Source organism: Triplophysa dalaica, chromosome 13, assembly GCF_015846415.1.
Source record: "Triplophysa dalaica isolate WHDGS20190420 chromosome 13, ASM1584641v1, whole genome shotgun sequence".
Lineage (NCBI taxonomy): Eukaryota > Metazoa > Chordata > Actinopteri > Cypriniformes > Nemacheilidae > Triplophysa > Triplophysa dalaica.
This window is the reverse complement of record NC_079554.1, coordinates 4236710-4258121: the sequence shown is the minus strand read 5'-3', so window position 1 is coordinate 4258121 and position 21412 is coordinate 4236710. Positions and strand designations below refer to the sequence as shown.

The 21412-nt window shown below is 36.6% G+C and overlaps 2 protein-coding genes across 2 annotated transcripts; one reads left to right on the top strand and one right to left on the bottom strand.

Moving 5' to 3' along the window:
• The first annotated feature begins 4218 nt into the window (after positions 1-4218).
• ccn6 (cellular communication network factor 6) lies at positions 4219-13076 on the top strand. Its single transcript, XM_056765019.1, has 5 exons — positions 4219-4317; positions 6108-6369; positions 7679-7918; positions 8872-9065; positions 12505-13076. Exons 1-5 carry the CDS (start codon positions 4270-4272, stop codon positions 12784-12786), a joined length of 1026 nt encoding a protein of 341 aa, XP_056620997.1. The 5' UTR covers positions 4219-4269; the 3' UTR covers positions 12787-13076.
• Positions 13077-13580: 504 nt separating this feature from the next.
• On the bottom strand, positions 13581-20454 carry tube1 (tubulin, epsilon 1). Its single transcript, XM_056764533.1, has 12 exons — positions 20296-20454; positions 20041-20114; positions 19726-19778; positions 19562-19616; positions 19246-19361; positions 18305-18426; positions 18039-18226; positions 17582-17754; positions 17307-17447; positions 14943-15083; positions 14467-14641; positions 13581-14375 (listed from the first exon to the last, which is right to left on the bottom strand). Exons 1-12 carry the CDS (start codon positions 20318-20320, stop codon positions 14226-14228), a joined length of 1413 nt encoding a protein of 470 aa, XP_056620511.1. The 5' UTR covers positions 20321-20454; the 3' UTR covers positions 13581-14225.
• Positions 20455-21412: the final 958 nt, after the last annotated feature.

Genomic DNA, 21412 nt, shown 5'->3' with positions numbered 1-21412 from the left:
ACCTCGTCCGTAAACATGATGAGCGGCATCTGGATGGTGATAACGACATATCCCATAATTCCACTTTCCTACATAACAAAATTTTCCTTCGCCTTTTGTTGTTGTTTCGAAACTACCATCTAGCGGTCCAAATATTCCATATAGTGGCTTTAAGGCAGGTTTATATTGATCCCATGTAATTTTTTCGGTGTATCAGAAATAGATCCAACCAAGTGTGAGAAGAGTAAGAAATGTAGAAGGTATAAATGAGAGAGAGAAAGAGAGAGCGAGAGAGAGAGAGAGAGAGAGAGAGAGAGAGACACTTCACTCCCAGGGAGACAAACACATTCCAGGAGGAGATGTCCTTCCCCCAAGTACACACACACAAAGACTGAACTATGATAAAACCACAAACAAAATGGATTAAGACTTCTCCATGTTTGTCGTACACTGGGTCTGTACATAATCAATGGCGGACTACGAGGAGATTTGTCCGGTAGGAACACTTATAGTTCAAAGCTTGGGTAACAGCACAGACTATTTCATCACCGATCTAAATCCAAACTCCGAGTGTTCACAGTCAACCCATCATCCCCATTATCAGCATTGTTGTACAAATTACTTCCAAACTGTAATTCCTTACAGATTACTTGTTACTGTAATTTAAATGTAATCCCTTACCTTTCAATATTACGGTCTCAGAATTGTAATATGTCTCATGGCTCCTGTATTACTTTTCAGTTACTTTCACCAAAATAACTACAGAAGTGGAACTTAACATTCTAAAATGACAAAAGGTCTTTGTATTTCAAAATACAAAATACAAAATACTTTTTGCCAATAAACTTTATTAGACTGCTGATTTCTTGAATTAACTAGGCTATACAAAAATACATTCTAAAACATAATAAGATTAAATGCATTTAAATACAAAATACTCTTACAAAATAATAGTATTTTGTATTTTAAATGGATGTATTTGAAACACTGCCCATCCATGCAATCTAATAAGGAGGTTGTCTGGCAAAAAGTATTTTAGTTTGAAAATACAAAAATAATAAGATTATGGTTATATTTATTGCTATATTTACTTTTCTGAATGGTTTCCTAGTATGTATATATTTTGTTCTTTTGAATTTAAAAGATGTTTTAGGAGATTAAGGAAAGCAACAATTCTGGGTCACTTTTGACTACCATAATTATCTTTTCTGGTAGTCAATGATGCCAAACACTTGCTTACAATCTACCAAATATCTTTGTGTTCAACCGATAAAAGACATTTATACAGGTTTGGAACAACTAGAGGGTGAGTAATTCATAACAGAATTTTCATGTTTGGGTGGAGTTTCCCTTTAAAAAAGATCCGATGTGTGCTCGAGGCCACGCACAGAAATGGACGAGAAACGTGTTTTCTCTTAATAAGACATGCAAAAACTTGCTTAAGAAATCAGCATGGTAAAATGTATTAAATTTGTATAATGTGTACAAGCAGGTCAATGTTATACTTGTTCTAGACTGCGTGTACCGCTGCTCAACGTGATATTTGGCAGCCGGAAGAATCAAGTGTTGTTCACACTCGTGAGTTTTTTCATTGTGCAAACTTGCATGCATGCACCTTAGTAGCCTACAAAAATTGCTAAAAACATAATTCGGACGCATTGTCTAATACCGCCACTATATTTTCCTCTTTGGTTGAGCTGAGCTCCCTCGTCCCTCACTGTACTGTAGCCTTACTGTCAGACATTTGTTCCCCACACTTTAAAAAACAAGCCTGTAAATGAGAAATGGTTTGACAACTAGAAAAGCTAAAAAAAAGAAGTAAAAATTCTGTCAAATCAGAAACACAGAGATGCGGAAAATGAAAATACACGCCACTCTACCATGAAAAACTAAAACATTCTAAGGACATACCAAGGAAGAAACAGAAAGAAGATATACAAAATCAGTTAAGAGCAATTGAACAATCTCTAGAAACAAACCGCTTCTGGGAACATTGGAATGCACATAATGAAGATTTACAAATTCATTATCTAAATGATCGAAAAACATCTTGAGAAAATGCCAAATCGGTTTCCAACCAAAATACCGCACATCAGATCATATATACACTCTTCGTACTTTAATTGACAAAGAAACCAGCCAAAATAAGAGAAAGCTCTTCTCATGCTTTGTTGACCACACAAAAGCTTTTAACTCAATCTGGCATGAGGGACTTTTTCTTCAATTGATTCAATGCGACCTCGGCGGAAAAACCTACGACATCATCAAATCGATGTACATGAATAACACATTTGCAGTTAAAACAACAAATACACATACTTTCTCTCCCAGAGTTGTGGAGTGAGACAGGGCTGTGGTGTAAGTCCTACACTATTTAACATATACATTAATGAATGAGCTCGAGCACTAGAACAGTGACCAGCACCCGGTCACACTTTCTGTCAAACATGGGCCCTATCACTAAAATCATAAAATTTCAAAAAAGGCCCGGTCGCCAAAACCAACATCACAATTTCAAACTTAAAAACTTCCCCTTTAGAACACACCCAAAACTATATCAAAACTAAACATATCTTGGTATAAACATTAGTAACACTGATAACATAGGGGCCATTTACACAAGACCATTTTCAACGGAAAACGCAAACAAATGTAGGCGTCTCTGGACAAGCATTCTGCACAAGACGGAATTGGCATTTTGGTGGACTGAAAACGCAAACTTTTGAAGACGGATCTCAGGGCACGTTTACACGCTGAAAAACTGAAACGTTTTTCCTTTGAGTTTTTGAAAACTACTTTCATGACGTATTTCCTGTTTATGGCCCTAGTGTTCTAGTGGGCATGAAGATCCCAAGTGAGCATGTAGTATTTCCAACCCAAATGGGACACACTTAGCAAGTGAAGACATGTAACGTTATTTAATGTGGTGTTTCTCATTATGAGATAAAAACTATTTTACAAAATACATAACTCTGGAGTTTTAACCAATAAAATATGTAACACTACATTCTATAGTTAATTATATAGTCAAGTCAGGTTTATTTTTATATCGCTTTATTTGTATTGTATCAAAGCAGCTGTACCCAAAAACAAATAAAAATACACGTTAGCCAAACATAGATTAAATAAAGATCTAACCATAAAAAGTATTAGTATAACATACACTGCAAAGCTTTCTGCAACATCTTGCAAGACCCGAGCAAAAAGTCTCACGATTCATATCCACAACATGATGCATGATGGGATACACTTAGCCTTAATACGGCTCCGAAGCAGGATTCAAGCTAGTGTGGGTTTAGTGTGCGTTAAGTGCACTGTCCTTTGGCATTTTTAAGACATTGGACAAACTTCCGCTCTTATTTCCTGTCGCGTAAAAGTGGGGGTACTTGGACGCAGCCATTGTCTTGACTATACTAGCGTAATATGCATGCGCGTGACGTCATCGGAAAGTTCAGTCTTGCAGTTTACATGGAAACGAAAAAGGCAGCATTTTCAAAGAAGTTGGACTTTAAGTTAGGCTTAAGTAAAGCCTTAAGCCATCAAGAGCTGTGATTCAGACTCAGTGATAACAAGCTCACAGTAGAGACAAGCAGACACAGACAGTCTTGGACACGAAGAAAGGAGCGACTGCGTCCACACTGCACACAGAATCAAGTGAAAACAGAGCTGCACTTTTTAATCTCATGCCAAACTATACACACTTCAGAGAAACATTCTTCCCCCAGTTTACAAACGTACACAAATACTTTAACCAGTTACAACGAAAGGACAAGATTTCATAAATACTGGGAGAAAACTCAGTAATCCCAAACCTAGCTGAAAGATATGTCAAGTCCTGCCACGACAAAAGAACAACCAGCACAACACAACAAAACACTGACACATCACACACAAACTGACACTATATGACAGCATCCTGTCAACCTCACTAAGAACTGTCATCAATACTTTGCTCTTTTTGTCTTTTTAGGATATACATTTATTTTATTTTATTTTAATCTGTATTTGTGCCGAATGTTTCATATAATTTTCCTATGCTTTGGTAGTGTTAAATTTGTTTTATCATGCCAATAAAGCGTATTTGAATCTTGAATTTTGAGAGAGAGAGAGCAGAGGGTGGGTGGAATAATTGAGATGGAGATCTGTGTGAACTGCTGTAAGGGAAAGGTGTGTTTGGAGAACAGACAGAGGGAAGCTTTGTAAACCTCTCAGACAAGTCAGTTCCCTCTCATTCCCTCTCACCTCTCTCCATTTCGTTCTAGGTGAACAGAACTCCTCTGCAAAAAGTATATGATGCTGTCGCTACTTTTCTGTATTCCAGTGCTCATTCTGAGTCAGGTAAGGGCCACTGTATCAATTCTCTCCTCACCATTAATGCTGAACTAGACATTAGCATCCCTGTGTGTTTAAGAGCCACTGTCATCAGTTGGACTAAAATAAATATAATATGCTCATTCTCTGTGGTAATACAGTTACTGGACTAACCAAGCTGACTGGGGTTCTGTAATGTGTTGTGAATATTAACTGTGCAATATAAATGTGCCTTTATAAAATGCAATTTTTGTTACATTCAGATTTTGTGGATATTTTAACATAACTGTTTGATGTCAGTTTAACTTTTGTCTAAAAGTTTACAACATACAGTAAGTGTTGTAACAAAATGGTTATTTTTATCTCCGTCAGGGGTTGATGCAATAAACTTTCTTTTATGTGAGATTCTGACATGAGACTATGAGTGAGAACATTTCTAAAATGAAACTTCAATAGAGATGTGTTTTTCTTTGCCATGCAAATTCTTGATCAGATTTTTCTCTCACAGAATAAGCTCACCCTGTAAACTTGACAAAAAGACTTTACATTTTTGTTGTGACCTCTGTTGACCTCAGAAACATTTGGGAAAGGGAATTGTTAAAGTCTGTTGTAAACCTTACAGTACAGAGAAATGTCTTTATCTCAACATAGTTTTAATGTTATTAGCCTACTAGCAAATTAGCAAACAAACTAATCAAAATGTCATGAATTAAGATTTGAAATATACAGCAGAATTTATTTTTGGTGAAAAATAGCAAATTGTATTGGAGATATATCCCATTTCTATCTGTATCAAAGTGCTATTTGAGTTGCAAAGAATGAATTATTTATTTTATCTATAAACAGGTGTTTTTGTTTATTATGTTAAAACTATATCTAGGTCATTTTGTACTAAAGGTGGATTTCGCTGAATACAGTAAATACTGTGGTGCTATCAGTACATTGCTCTGTTTGTTTTAGAATCCCAAGCAGTCTAACACTAACTCAACCAAAGGTGTGATTTCAGGGCAGTGGTCTGTTTATTCTTCGACCAGTTGAAGATGAGGCAATTGCTGGAAAACTGAAAATAGTAGCCTAGTATTTTTAAATTCTGTGGTGCAGACATCTTTGGGAAAACAAAAACATTTGATATCAAGAACGTTCTGTGAAGTAATGGTTAAAAAACATTAAGCTCTGAAAAAAGGAATATGGGCTAGAAAACGGTATGTTACTTAAACCAGTTTAAAGCATTCGTCTTATTTTTGTTGAGTACCATCAGTAAGACTCTTGTCCTAAACATAATCTACCGAAATTGAGAAAAAATGGAAACTGAAGCTTACAGTTTGTAGTGCATACTTGTGCCACTTAAAAAACCCCTAGTTGAGGGATACTGTAGTATATTTGTGATATATGTGCTGCCTGCAGACAGTGTAGACCCTGTCAAGGCATCTGGAAAGGTTAGTGTTTTTTTTTCCACACACTGCTAAAACAGTACAGCAGTCAGTAAAGCCGTATAAAGGACTGGCTTGTTGACATTCAGATTTGACTTTTCACCTGCTAGGGAAGCTTGTGGATTTGCTGGCAAACTTACAAAAATAGTCTGAAAATTACATTACCACAATATTTAAAGAGGCAGTGGTTAGGGTGAGACAGCCCATGGAGACATTGATCCCAGTAAAATTATAATGATCAATCACTAATGCTGTGTATGTACTGTATGTGTCAGACTGTGTCCTCTGTGATCGAATTCACATCGCATCAATAAAACCAGAGTAACACATGGTGTGTGCGTGTGTGTGAAAAACTTTTACAATCAAGTGTGTTCTTGCTTTATTCAGGGTGCTGATTCCCAGCAGAAGCAGCGAAGAGGGACAGGTGTGGCAGAAAGAAGGCAATTCTGTAGCTGGCCGTGTAAATGTGGTGTCCGAGCGCAGTGCGCCCCAGGTGTCAGCTCTGTTTTGGATGGCTGTGGATGCTGCAAAACATGTGCACAACAAATTGGGAAGTCATGCAATGAGAGGGACATCTGTGACCCGCACAAAAGCTTGTACTGCGACTTTTCCAAAGACCAGCCACGTTATGAGGTTGGCGTCTGTTCTTGTGAGTGAATATTTTATGAAGTACACCGCTGTGTTGGAGTTATTTTCTTTTACAGGTACACAGTCAACAACACAATAATAAGATACGTAGTTAAAGCTAAGGGCCAGATTTATTAAACTTTCTGTTCAGATTTGTATAAAGATCTTACATAATGAAGCGTTATGTTTTTATAACCTAAGAATGAGCTACATGTACTTATATGGAATTTGCAATGTTGTTTCTACAGTAGTCTCAATCAATCAATCAATCAATCAGTGTTTATTTATATAGTACGTTTAAAAAAAAAACTGAGGCGGAAAACAAAGTGCTGTAAAAGCAGATAGAATGACTAAATCAAGAGTATACCAGTACATTCAGCAACATCATCAAAAAAAGGAGATAAGTATAATCAATCAAGGAACATTAAAAGAAAAAGAAAATAAGTGTTGGTAATGAGTTTGGTTTTAAAAATGGAGATAGACGCGAACACCTCAAACTTTAAGTCTTGATCTGGGAACCATGAGTAACCCAAGCTCACAAGATCTCAAGGTTCAGGTGGAAGTGTAAGGGAGCAGGAGGTCTGTAAATATTGAGGAGCTAGAGGGGTTTATAAACAATTTAAACTATTTTAAGGGCTTTTTAAACAAACAATACAAATTTGAAATCAATCCTGTTTTTGATAGGAAGCCAGTGCAGTGTAGATGGGTGTGACATGATCATGCTTGTGCTTTCCTGTAAGAAGTTTGGCAGCAGCATTCTGTACAAGCTGAAGACTAAAGATAGTGGATTGAGGCACACCAACATAAAGTGTGTCTCCTGGAAATCTTGTCAATTTCAACCAATCAGATGATGACTTTGAACGTGCTGAAGTGTTTCCAGAAAAGTGTGCCTTATGCATCAGACTGTGCGTGCAACTTAGTTTGCAACCTCGCCACTAGATGCCCCTAAAAATGACACACAGTACCTATAAGAGACAATGGTAACAAAATTCCTCTCTCTGCCTTTCTACACTTATATTCTGAGTGTCATTGCCAAAAAAGAGGAAAAAATAAAGCTGAATTTGACTGACTTCAAAATTCAATAGATGTTGCAATAATATTGTTCTGCGCAATTTTGTTTTGCCGCAATAATCTTGACTGAAAATATGCTATTGTAACAGCCCTGATAAAGACAAAAAAGTATTCTGTATCCAACTGAAACGTTAGTTTTGTCTGGAAAGTCTCACATCTCTCCCACAAAAAGTGCTTCAAAACCATACACAAAAACATGCTGTAAGCACAGAAGAGAGGAGAGTAAAATAGTTTAACAAAAGTCCTGCGTGTTATTTCAGACATGATGGGGGTGGGTTGTGATCTCAACGGGGCTCACTATGACAATGGACAGGCCTTCCAGTCCAGCCCACTCTACAAGTGCACTTGCATCGCTGGAGCTATTGGCTGTACTCCTGTCTTCATTGAGAAACCTGCAGGGATGCTGAGTGCCACTGGCCTTCAGGGCAAAACACCAGCAGGTCTCAAGAGTAACAGTAGCCACAAACATCAGCAAGACACCACCTACAGGACCATGTCAGGTAAATGTGGCTATATTAAAACATCAAATACAAGAATAATGTTTGAAGACTTTAAGCTATGATGTTTGGTTGATATCTCAACCCGGCCAGAATAACATTGTTAGTAATATTAAATAAGTGCACTGCAGATTTATGATGGTATAATGCATTAAGAAAATAAATGACAATGATTTAAAGCCTATTGGAACTTAAATATATTTTAAAGCAACATTTGTGGTTACAGTAAGACGCTTACAGTGAAAGTAACATAGATAATCTCTTTTAAAAGAGATCATTGATGTCAATGGGACTTCCTGGAAAATAAAAGTAAAAATTTAATTAATAAAAAATAACTATGCATAGTTCACATTGTTAGGTACACCATTGTCCCCCCAATATCATCTTTCAGAGCTTAATGTTTAGCTTAAAAAAAACGAAGAGAACCGAGAATACTATAAGCAAAGACTAACATGCCCAGTTGATTGATTTTCAGATAAAAAGAGTTTTAACAAAACATTTTAGACTTGTAGACATAAACATTCTTTATCTACTATCCTTGTATTATTTATCATGTGAATGTTACTGGGTAAATGGATTCGCAAGGTCAAGACTTGTTATAACATAGATATAACTTTACGCAAGTAAAGATAAGAGGATTAAGCTATAATAAGACAATACTATACGTTATTTTGTTATTATGTCTTGTGGCTATGCTCTGAAACAGTGAGTATTTTAATGTTTGCTGCCTGGCCCCACTTACTTCCATTATAAGTGCCTACTCAACGTTTTGAGACTGAGGGATCAAAATGATTAAAGATAAATAAATACACAGAGCTCAAACAGGTATACACAGCGCTATCAAAAAATCTGCAATTCCGTTTAACGTTTGTCAGAACCATGGGCCTGAGGTAAGGCTGGGTGTTTGTATATGTACTGTGAGATGACATAGTGCTTTGTGACTGTAACACTGAAAGCTTACAGGGATCCTCCTTTAGCCTGGAAGAAGAACTGCTTAGTGCAGACTACACCCTGGTCAGCATGTTCACGCACCTGCGGCATTGGCATTTCTGTACGGGTCAACAATGACAACAGCAAGTGCGAGATGAGAAAAGAGCGCAGACTTTGTCTTCTCAGACCGTGTGAGAAGAAAGCTCTGAAAGGGATGAAGGTAAGCATCAATCCACTCATGATGGTTTATTAGTATAACATGTTTACATATGGTTATCAGTTGCCATAAAAATAATTTACTGGATTAATTTAAAATATAATATTTGCGAGCCAGATTTTATGCTGTTTTTACATTTTTGAGCAATTTTAAATGAAGTTCACCCCAAAAAGTGTAAGGGGTGATTCACATTTTGCGTCTAAAACCGCACAGAAAACGCAAGCTGCTTTAGCTAGTCAAATGACCCGTGGTGTGTGCACACCACTCTGTACTATGTACACTCTGTAGATGTACTATTTCTAACTTGATACATATGCCGCGTGTCTACATTTAAAATAACGAAACTGCGCACGCAAAAGACGCAAAATGTGAATCGTCCCTTAGGCAACTCCTTCTTTGCATTCTTTGCATTAGATTGTGTCTCAGTTTGAAGCTTGAAAAAGCGCATCCATCTATCATAAAAGTAGAATCAAAAAGTAAGAGGCTGATAAATGTATAATGCGAAACCGATTATTATTTTGAGCTCATTTATTTAGCTTTGTGATTAGTTGGTGATAAATTCACTGAAGATTAAAGTCCCAAAGTTAAATTCTGAAACTGCACTTCCACCCTGAAATGACTATCCATCTCAAATGAGGTAAATCGATGGCTTTGCTGGAGCAACCGTTAACTCCTCCCCTTCAACTGTAGGCAAGCCACGCCCAGTAATTTTCTCCTTTGAAATTCCTTTTCACTCGGAAATGTGTCAGAATACAGAAGTAAAAAACGATCGCAACTTCTGGTTGCAAGACTTTAAGTACACCAAATATAATTGGTATGTGGAATTTATTTACCTATATGTCAAGACCATATAATTAATTTTGCAGGCTATATAAAATTAGATATATTCATTGTTTATAATGTTATACAAAAAAAAGGTAATACGTTCTCATAATGAATTTAGCTTGTATTAAGATAATGAATACTTTCACATTTCTTACCACTGTATTGTTAAAATGTATCCAATAGAAGAAGAGGCCGTGCTATCAGTTAGAGAGCTGAAGCTGAACTAGTATTAAAACTATACATAAAATGCTGACATGTGTTATATATGACACAATGGAAATGGTATTTCATGGAAGCACAACATGGATGTTGGAACATATAAAAATGAAACATCCCAGCATGACAAAATATGGAAATGGCGAATGGTTAGTGTGCTTCATGTGGAACTAATGTTAATTCTTTTTAGTAGGTAATGTGTAAAAAAACATGCATTACAGAAAAGTAATAGTTTGATTTGCATATATCAGACTTTGATCAAGCTCAGGAATATTTGATCTTCATAACATCAAATTATTATTAGAGAGGAAATAACTGAACGACAGGAAGGGAATATCTCCGTTATGAGTATAACACTGTTTCCCGATGAAGAAGCGTCCCTCATGCCACAACACTGTTTCGACTGCTATTGTGACGGGCACACATTTCCCAGATTCCTTATCACAAAACCGAAATAAATTGTGCTTTTATCCCCGTGTGAATGGATTAGAGAATGGCATGTTTCAGCGATTTTTTTTGGCCTTTTGAAATTACAATCAAAGATGATAGGTTCATGTTCTAAACCCTAGTGTTCCATGTCTTGTTCCCTTCGTAAGGGAAGAGTGGTTACAATCGTAGCTGAGATGTTTCCCAGCCTCACAATCCCTCCACTGGCTTGTTCCCCATCACTTCTTCAGGTGAAAAGTGTGCGGAACTCATTTTACCAAACGACCTTCTCTAAGTTCTCCAATGAAGGTTCTGATGGTTGTGCGCCTAAGGGTGGCACCAAATAACTTTTAAGTTATTGTATTAACTACAACTAAACGACTATATTTAATTTTAGGAAATTCTTAGCTTCCAAATTAAATAATAAAATATTTTACATATACTGTAAACATTCACTGACATTTTATTCTAAACATTCACCGACAACTTAGAATTTCAATTAAAGGCAAGAAAACATAAATACACCAATAGCACTGTGGGTATATTTACAGAGCCAAATAACTTCCTGTTTAAAGTCTTACATCAGGACAATGCTGTGGTTGTTGTGGTTGACAGCAATGCATCAATGATCATCGCATCCCTCTTCATGTATTGATGGTCAAAAGCTACATCCCCATCGTTGCTTCTCGGATAGGTTTTCAAGCTTCGGAGATAGTGGAAAGATCTCTCACATGAAAGAGATGTCACAGGAGGTGTCAGGGATATAAAGAGTTTGTACAAGTCCATAAACACATCTTTATATGGAGAAACATGAGAAACATTAATTCCTACGTATTTTTAGAGTGTCCTCGAGTGTCCTCTTTTTGTCAGACTTGGGGAATCTTTGGGTTACTTTGTCTCCAGTGATGCCATAAAACTGGATTGTCTAACAATGACATGTGCTGTTAGTACACTGTTAGCATCTGTAGAGAAGCACCTTGTAAATTCACTGACTAGCCTATCTAGTATTTGATAAAAAGCATTCACAACAGAGAGTGCTGAGTTTCAAATCCAACCTTGTTGCTTTCATTTTCATGATTTGATCTGAATGAATTTAAATGATTTAGGTAATTTTCTTATATTTTGTGGCTGGAAGAAGAAATGAAATAGACTTGTGGATATTCTAAGAGAATTGAGGGGAACTAATTTCATTAAGATTAGACAAAACTGTCTCCAATTATTAAAATAACACTATCTTGTATCCTTTTTTAGGCTGTACACTGAAGCCAGACAAACTTTAAAAGTGTTATAAATCCAATGAATTTCGATGGGTCTCGATGGAAACAAACATTAAAGAAGCTTGTGTGGTCATGACATGACAACGAAAGTTTCTGAAAAAATAACATAATGTGATGGTGATGATAGGCGAGCTTTTCAATATTGTTTCCTAAGTTAAATTAAGAAAACAGATTTTAAAAAGATTTAATTACTCATTTAAACATAGGTTTATTTACATTTACAAATGTACTTCACTCTTAAAAATAAAGGTGTTTCACAATGCCATAGAAGAACCTTTTTGATCCAAATGGTTCCATAAAGAACCTTTAACCTTTAATCCAAAGAAGCTTTCTGTTTCACAAAAGGTTCTTTGTCGTGAAAAAGGTTCAGATTATAAAAAGGTTAGTTCTTTAAAGAGTGTTGATCTCAAAGGTAAATGTTTTACAAGGTGGCATTAATACATTGTCATGTGAATTGTACAATAAAATACGATTATTCGTAAAAACCAAGCATGCAGTAGGTCATTTCCCCTAATCACAACCAACACTAGGATGAAAACAGTCACTAAAAGGTCCAAATTTGTTTTTATATACTTTTATATCAAGCAAGCGAACTAAAATGTAACATTTGGAATGCGATTGTGTTGATTTTAGAATTATTTTTATTCCCTATTTTGAAACCTATGAAAAGTGCCAATAATTATCTCTTTCATGCACAGATGCCAAAAGGAAAGACCTGTAGACCGAAATTCCAGGAGAATAAAGCTGAGAAGCTGGTTCTGTCTGGCTGTACCAGTGTTAAGAAGTACCGGCCGATGTACTGTGGCATCTGCACGGACAAACGCTGCTGCATTCCCAATAAGTCAAAAATCGTGAAGATAGAGTTCCGCTGCAAAGGAGGATCCAATGTACTATGGAAAATGCAGTGGATCATTTCCTGTGTGTGTCAAAAGAAGTGTAATGATCCCGAAGACATGTTTTCAGAACTACACTTAATATAAAACAGACACGAAGACAGAAATCTGGGGGATGATCATTCTGAAATTGTACCTGAGGTTTTCTATAATATGTGTGCTATTAAAACTTTATACGCACAGGAAGGAAAACATGGCCAATACATTGCTGTTTACAGATTCTAAATGTTTGTCTTAAATTGTTTAGCCCTAAAGGTATTTTTGTCTTTATGAATTGATTTGAACATGTCAAATGTGTTAACACGTCAAACATTGCATCTGGATAATGTGCCTTCACAACATCTCAGTCACAAAACCCCTGTGAGTGTGAGACGATGTGAAAAGATATCCCATAACCTCTACTGTATGCGCTCCCACTAGTCATCACATCATTGTATTGATGCTCAGTTGTATAAAGTGAATCTCTGATCATTGCTGTTACCTTAATTCACCAACTCTTATTGTCAGTGAATGACTTCTCGTAGCTTTGTTGCAAATGCCACAGATCTATTATTGTTTGTGATGTCAAAATTCTTTAAACTATCAATATTCTTGGGCGACTGGACCATAATTTGACTGGCTGAAATCTCAGCTGCTACAGTTACAGTACACTTACAGCAATTTCATAGTTGGGGTAATTTTTTTGTTGGTCATAGGAAGCATTCTGACTGATAGATGCCCTATTTGTGTTTTGCATAACTGGACACAGTTTTTAAAAATCATGAGTCATGTGATGTTTTGCTTGTAAAAATAAGATTCATCTGATTCGAAGGATATTATATTCTAAATGAATAATGGGTCCAATCATTATCAAAATAAATTATCCAAATGGATGAATCATGTTCATTTCAGGAATGCTTTTATTAAAAACACATTCCTGCATATGGGCAAAGATAACTCATAAAGAACTCATTCACATTAAACAATCCATCCTGTCAACACTTTGATATAATAACTCGCAGTTATGCAGTTAATTTTTATAAAATGTCTTCAAGTCTCTGTCACATAATTTTCATACCAAATTACTTTTTGATATACAGTATCTAACCACAGCAAATGTGAGAAAAAAGGGCAAAATAAAGCTACTGCGGAGGTGACAAGCAACAGAGCCATATTAACTGAAGAAATAAGTATACACCATATGTTTATTTTTATATTCTTATAAAATTATAATTTCCTCCCAATTTTAGGGTTGAGGAGGCATTTCTTTGAAAGAAATGTTGTGTCAGGACCAACAAGATTCAGGATCTCTTAGCAAAATCACGCTGCTCTCGTTTAAGGGTCAATGTCTCCCGCCTACACGCTGAGATAACAAAATATATCTGAACATTTAAATAAATTACACACTGCACACTTTAAGGTCTATGACAAGAGACATTTTACATCAAAACACTGATTATTGACATGTGATTTATAAATAAACACAGTTAATTATATTAATATACACATAAGCATAACATTTGTATCTGCATACATCTTTCACACAATCATGTTGCGATGGAGAGTCTGGGGGCGTTTGGCATGAGTGGGCATTCAAGGTGTGTGTAGTCCTGTATAAGATCTGAGAGACATGACAGCGCTTCAGTGAATCCAGCTGACTCCATACCATCCACTGCTAAATAGTGATGCAGGTGAGCCTGGGGACGCAAAACAAATGCCATTAACATTAATCTGCTCCTTAGTCTACATGCACAGACACATTGTGGGTGGCTTTGGGACACGCTGTACCTTTCTTCGGTAGAGCTTCACAAAACGCTCCCTTAGCTGACCGAAGGCAAACTGGACACAAGTGTTGTTGGCCAATGCTAATAGAGAATGTGTGTGACCCACAGGAGGGACAGAACACAGGCTTGTCTTCCATCCCTCCTGATTCCATTGGACAAAAGGCAGAGTGGGCTTTAGACTGAAAAAAATAATAAAAAAACAAGGCAATATGATATTTGAAATTGTAGAATGTATTAAATTAAACATATGGAAATGATCATGGATAAACTTCCTCTTCAGGTCCAGAGACCAGTCAGTGGTACTCATCAGATACAACTATGCCAGACAGATTTATTTCTCTTATGCACAGACTTTTTTAATGTATATCAAAATGATTTAATATTATTGTATACTAAAATGATTAACAGGGTTATGACGGGATTTGGCTGCTACGTGATAAATAAGCAGAATAAAAAGACTAAAAGGAGGAAGAGACAAACCGGTCTATGTTCCTACGCAGGTCAGACAGCTGAACGTTTCCACGCAGCATCAGAGCACAAGCCAGGTAAAGGTTGTGTTTAGGGTCAGCTCTTATCAGCTGATGTTCCTTACTGAATGCATCTGAGAACATCTGATCCAGCCTACAACACAGAGACCAAGTAGTAGACAAAATTAAACTTAACTCTTTGCTGTGCTGATATATTTCAATTGTATTAACTTCTGACTAGTGCATCAAGAGCAGCTAGGGATTGCATGAAGATATTGGAACGAATTAATCGGAATGTTCTTAAAAACTTACAGTATATGTTACCCACATTGCACAAAACAAAAGTCTGTGTGAATCTGTACAATGCATACTGTGGTGGTTAAGCAGCAAGTTGTTTTGTTGTTGAGGAACGCACCCCAGAACGACTTATATTTACATTAAAGAGTACATAACATGAGATCATGAAAATGACATTTCATCCAGTGTGTTGTGTTGCCATGTTTTAAAGTAAGCAGTCTGCCAAATTGTTAATCCGAAGTTAAATGAATAACAAAGTTATTGGGTTGGAAAAAGGGGTCGACTCTGAATCCCGCAACAAGTTGTCCTTAGTCCGATTCGCAAACAGCCACGGATTTACATCACTACATATAGTCCCTGCCTATGTTTGGCTAGGACTTCTTCCCCAAACACTGTAGCTCATGAGACTCATTCGCTGTAGACCAATCACAGCAGCAGCAGACTAGGCTATCGGAAAGGAGGGGATTAGGCAGATGAATCGCGGAACGGATCATTTGAGAGTCAGTCAAGAAGTAAGGTAAGAATAACTGCCTATTATTACAAAATAATAGCGTTTTTACTCCTTAGAATAGAAATAGAAATAGATGACTGTATCATTGGGTCAATTGTTGACAAATATTGGGTCAAGTGTTGGAACATGAGAGAGATTTTTTGCCTTTTTGGGATGCACCAAAATATGGTGTTTGCTAGAAGAGCACAAGGATCTGGAGAGTACATTTTACTGAGTGGAGGTATGGGTCACAAGGCTTATACCAGGTAGCTTTCCAGTAGCTCAGTGGTTAGAGCATGGCGCTAACAATGCCAAGGTCGTGGGTTCGATCCCAGGGGATTGCACATACTAAGAAACAAAAATTCATAGGATAACGCAATATAAGTGGCTTTGGATAAAAGCATCTGTCAAATGTATAAATGTAAATACAGCTGACTCATTGCTCTTCAACAAAAATCTATAGATCTCCAGCACAGCATATCTCACTAACTTAAGTTTATGTGTTGATCCCCTTATAATTAATTATATAGTTACCAATTTCAACTTTAGACTTTATAAATCAGAACTGACCACAAAACTGTGCTTTCAAAAATGTCTTATTAACTAGTTTAGGTTTACAGTATCTCTAATCGCATTTTTTTATATCGATCTAACTGGTTTGCTTATTTCCCTTTAATAAAATAACATGACGCACAACACTTTTTCTACCTTAAAAGCATACCTAAAGGCCCGGTTTCACAAGTAGGGCTTGGGTTAAGCCAGGACTTGGCTTTAGTTAAATTTGTATATTTAAAGTCCTAGAAAAATAAAAAATTACAATGCCTATTTTTTGATGAAATATTGCAGCGTTAATTGTAAATTGTTTATCAATGTGGGTCATTCTCTTTTTAAAATTTGTGAGCCCTCAGAATCTTCACTTGAAATCTAAAAAAGTACTTCCTTCCTGTGGTGACTATCCATCTTAAATGTTGTATGTTAGACGGCTTGGGCTGAGCATCCCTTAACTCCTCCCGTCCAACTGTCAGTATACCATCCAAATAATTCAGAGTCAAAGACAAAACAGACGCCCACTATTTTTCCTCATTAGAAATTCCATTTCACTCATAAATGTGTCTAAATACTCAAGTAAAAACGATCAAAACTTACGATTTACCGGGACTTTAAGGTGTTTTCTTAAAAATAGTATAGTAAAAAACATTACTGGTGAGCATCTTGATACAAATCAATGGCACTGGCATATTTTAAGATATGTCTTTGCAAATTATTTTGTCTGTGAAACGGACAGATAGACTAAGAAATCAGCCTATCAGTACTGTATAATATTTTAATATTGGAGAACTGAAGTACGGTAATTGAGTTCTTAATATACACAAAATAAACATCTTTCCAGTACAATGTCTGCCAGAAAATTTGCAAATACATATTTTTCTCAAATAACACACCCTTAATTGAAAACACGTAACACTTGCTGAAATAAAATGCTACTTACAAAAATGTGAAGTATATGTTACCTAAATTATACATTTAAGTAGTGTTTTAAGATACTTAGCGATACTTGAGTAAAACAACTTCAAACATATGGTGACGGACCTGCGTGGTGGAACATTAACATCTGCAAGTGTGTAGAGAGGAGTAAGACTGGACACCAGATAATGTAACCGTGGGAATGGTACCAAGTTCATGGCTATCTCATTCAGGTCCATGTTGAGAGAGCCCTCAAATCGTGCTGAACTGTAAGTGTTGAAAAAAATTTTTTTATAGTAGACTCGAATTTGTCCAGACTTCCATTTAAAAAAAAAAGGGTAATACACATACAAAAAAATACAGAGTTAATGGTTTGATTTGATCTTTAACTCATTCAGTACCTGGTAATATTAAGAAGTAGGTTGGCAACAATGTTATTCATGGCATCAAAAGGCTTCTCAACCTTCACCACCCCTCCCTGTCCAGAGATGATGGTACTGTTCTTCTTGATGACACAGCTTGGTTTACCAGTGTGAGACATATGTTGTATCTTACCAACAATATCCACCAAAGACTACCAAAGAAATATAAAAACTAAACATGTTGCTGTATGAAAATGGTCCTTAAATATCATAAAAAATATTCAAAATAGCACTGCTTAACCTTTAATATTACTGTGATTTCCATGTGATGCAAATGGTAATTGAATTGATCTGATAATGGGACTTTTAAAACCAACAGTGTTAAAAACTTAATCTGCAATCATTTACTGCTAAACTATAAAGGCCACTAAATGTAAATTTCAATATAAAAATCCATTACACTTAAAAGGTTTGTGGTACTAAAAAAAAGGCATACTTGGTTATCAACAGGCAGGACGCAGTCAGCATGCTCGGTGAGTTCTTTCATTGCCAGGACGCAGTTGTATGGAGAGGTGATGACGTCGTCTTCTGCTGTTGGGTACACAGAGGTCACTATCCGACAGACCTCTGGGAACTCCTCTTCGAGAAGCTTTAACACAAATGTGCCTAAACCCGAACCAGTCCCTAAACAAACAGATGTACTTTGAAAACCCCAGGCAGAATGAAAGAAAGCATGACTGTGATCATTCGACAGAAGCTCACCTCCTCCCATGGAGTGAATGAGAAAGAAGCACTGAAGGCAATCGCAGTGTTCTGCAGCCCTGCGGACCTGATCCACTATCTGCTCTCTGTAGACTGAGCCATATGTGTGGTGCCCGACTGCCCTAAAGGTAAGAAATAGAATCACAATGAACTAAAACTTATCTATAAAAAGAAAATGTCTATTTCTATCTCTCTCTTATACTTAATATAGAATCCTGATATCATAATTATGATACGTCTCGCAAAAAAGTCCACAATACACACTTATAACTACAACTAATGAGTGCTATTACTGTTATAAGTGATGTGTGACACATACTGTTTGTATCTGTTAACGTCCCCAAAAATGTGTCTTTGACCTTTGTGACACTTTAAAGGGATATTTCACCCAAAAATGAATATTCTGTCATCATTTATTCACCTTCGAGTTGTTTCAAATCTGTATACAGTTCTTTGTTCTCATGAACACAGAGAAAGACATTTTGAAGAATGCTTATAACCAAACAAATCCTGCCCCTAATTGACTCCCATAATAGGAGAAAATATAATGGAAGACAAAAGTGCCCCAGAACTGCTGACTACATTCTTCAAAATGTCTTCTTTTGTGTTCAACCGAAAATAAAAGATGAAGTATTTTGTTTTACTATGGAAGTCAATGGGGGGCAAAATCTGTCTGGTTACAAGCATTCTTCCAAATATCTTTATTGTGTTTATCAGAACAGAGAAATGTGTAAAGATTTGGAACAACTCGAAGGTGAATACATGTCGACAGAATTTTCATTTATGGATGAAGTATCCCTTTTAGAAAAAATGTCACCTACACTTCGGATGCCCTTGGGGTGAGTTAATAAACAGCAAATTTGAATTCAAGGGTGAAGTATCACTTTAAGTACAAGTATGTGTGTAGATGCTTCACAATTTACATCCTGCACAAGTCTCACCAGTTATTTCCTGAACCAGAGACATCGCTGATGAGCTGTGTGCTGCTGAAAAGCTGCCGCAATGGCCCCTGCAAAATCTCTGCCAGAACTCCTTCTTCCATGTCCACTAGCACTGCCTGCTCACACACACACATGGATAATGCATACACGGGCATACACAGACATTAACGGAAATCTATCAAGGTTCTCAGGATGACTGTCAAAATCGCAGACAGGTGAATTTGTTCAGGGGTTGAGGTTAACTCTGCACGGCCTTCAATTGGACTGATCTGAGGAACCCTTGTCTATATTGTACATCCCCTGGCAAGATGCTCACCCTGGCCTTCAGACCGGTGATCCTGCCACCTATGCAGTTTGCTCCATGTCCTCTCCTGCAAAAACATCACAAGAATAATCAGTGCTTATGTGAGGAGGGTAGGATCGTTTTTATATTAGGATAAAAGTGTCGGTGGACAAAGCATTAAAAGCCAGACAGGTTACCTTGGATCATCGTTTCTAAAGAAACTGCTAAGTGCTTCATCATAAACTCCCTTCTGCAGAGACACAGTGACACGTTAAGTTACTGTTTTAATGGAATAAAATGCCTTTCAGACAGGACTGGGAGGCACAGCAGAAGAAAAAACAAGCAATAACCTATTAGGCTGTAAAAAACCTGCCAAAGTTGACCTTAATGCATAAAAGTAAACACACTTCTCATTTTCATTTTAAGATTACTACATCACAAAATAAATTCTGAAACATATACAGTGTCATGTGTTGGACAGTGTTTTGATGTAAAAATGTGCAAGACATCACTTGATTGACGTGAGAGTGCTCTCTTAGCGCGAGGTCCCAGAAGCGGCAGCCCACTTGATTCCCGCACTGACCAACTGCGTTCACAGACAAAACATCGAGGAAGATACATATGAAAGCTCACAGAAAGAAATTAATTGTAAAGATATTGGCCCTGTCAATAATTCATAGTCTGTTTTAAATACATCTCTTTTGGCCAGATCTGAATCGAGAGAAACTATAGCTGCAGTTTTGACAATAGAAATAACACATTCTTACCTTGAACTACTACGGACTGCGTCATCTTTAGAGGTAATAACAATCGAATAACTGAAGTTACTACACCATCGATACCTTCAAACGGAGGTATCGCATGTTTATTTCCGTAGCCATAGAAACTGTACTCGACGCTTTTCGCGCCGCAAATTTAATCTAGGTTGTCGCTCATTGATGACGTATAACAGTGAGAAAGGAAGTTCTGCTTTCACATCGATTTAAATCCTGATATGTTTATGTTCCCGTATAAAAAAAGGCTGTGTGCGAAATCGCCCCCTATACCATCATTTACTATTTCCTACATTAGTTAACTAATATTGATAAAAAGGGTTTTGCTTCAAATTATAAGTTACGTTACAATAATTATGAACATTTAGATTGAAAGTTCTACATGGGATACATTTCAATATCATGTATACCATTACATATGTAAACATAATACATAAAAAAGAAGAAAAAAAGAAAATCATAAACTTAAATAAAATAATAATAACAAAGAAAAATATAAAAGTACTTTTTTTAGCAGAGTAAAGGGGGTAGAAAGGAATAAATTAACGTTAAACATTTTATTTCTGTTCAATGGTGATCTAATAATCATATGTAATATATTGTTTGTTTTAATCCCTTTTTGTTTGTTTTTCTTCAATTTATATAGGGTTTCGCCAAAACCTTTTAACCCAGAGCCAAAAACAATCTATAACTTTACATTTATGTATATAACGTTTTCCAAGCAAGCACGGGATTCTGATAGCATTTTCTAAAGAAGTGAAGCCAGTGTTGGAAAATAAACACATGACCATTTCTTCTTAAATATCATTCAAATCATTAAACGAAATAAAAGTAAATAATGAAACCTCAGTCCACATTCGGACACTCAGTGCACTGAAGCGCTGCGGGCGCCATCTTCTGTCGAGACGCGGGGATTAATTCAGCGCGAGCCTCACGATAGTTAGCAGCAGCTCCTTTTTATGATGCATCATGGGATTTAAAGAGTGCACGCAATAATGTCCACTGTGAATTTGGACACCACTAAAAATGGATGTCCCCTCAAATATTTCACTATATTAGGGTATAGGGGGCTATTTCGGTCAATTTGAAAAAGTGGCCAATGCAACAGTTC

Bases quoted from the DNA above. Each gene is read 5' to 3' on its own strand.
- tube1 (XM_056764533.1), bottom strand. From the start codon at position 20,320: ATGACGCAGTCCGTAGTAGTTCAAG. The intron at 17,448-17,581 runs GTACTGAATGAG...CAACACTTACAG, and splicing joins CTACTTCTTAATATTACCAG to TTCAGCACGATTTGAGGGCT. The intron at 15,084-17,306 runs GTCCGTCACCAT...TCTGTGTTGTAG, and splicing joins GTTAATGTTCCACCACGCAG to GCTGGATCAGATGTTCTCAG.
- ccn6 (XM_056765019.1), top strand. From the start codon at position 4,270: ATGATGCTGTCGCTACTTTTCTGTATTCCAGTGCTCATTCTGAGTCAG. The intron at 4,318-6,107 runs GTAAGGGCCACT...TGCTTTATTCAG, and splicing joins CAGTGCTCATTCTGAGTCAG to GGTGCTGATTCCCAGCAGAA. The intron at 6,370-7,678 runs GTGAGTGAATAT...GTGTTATTTCAG, and splicing joins TGAGGTTGGCGTCTGTTCTT to ACATGATGGGGGTGGGTTGT.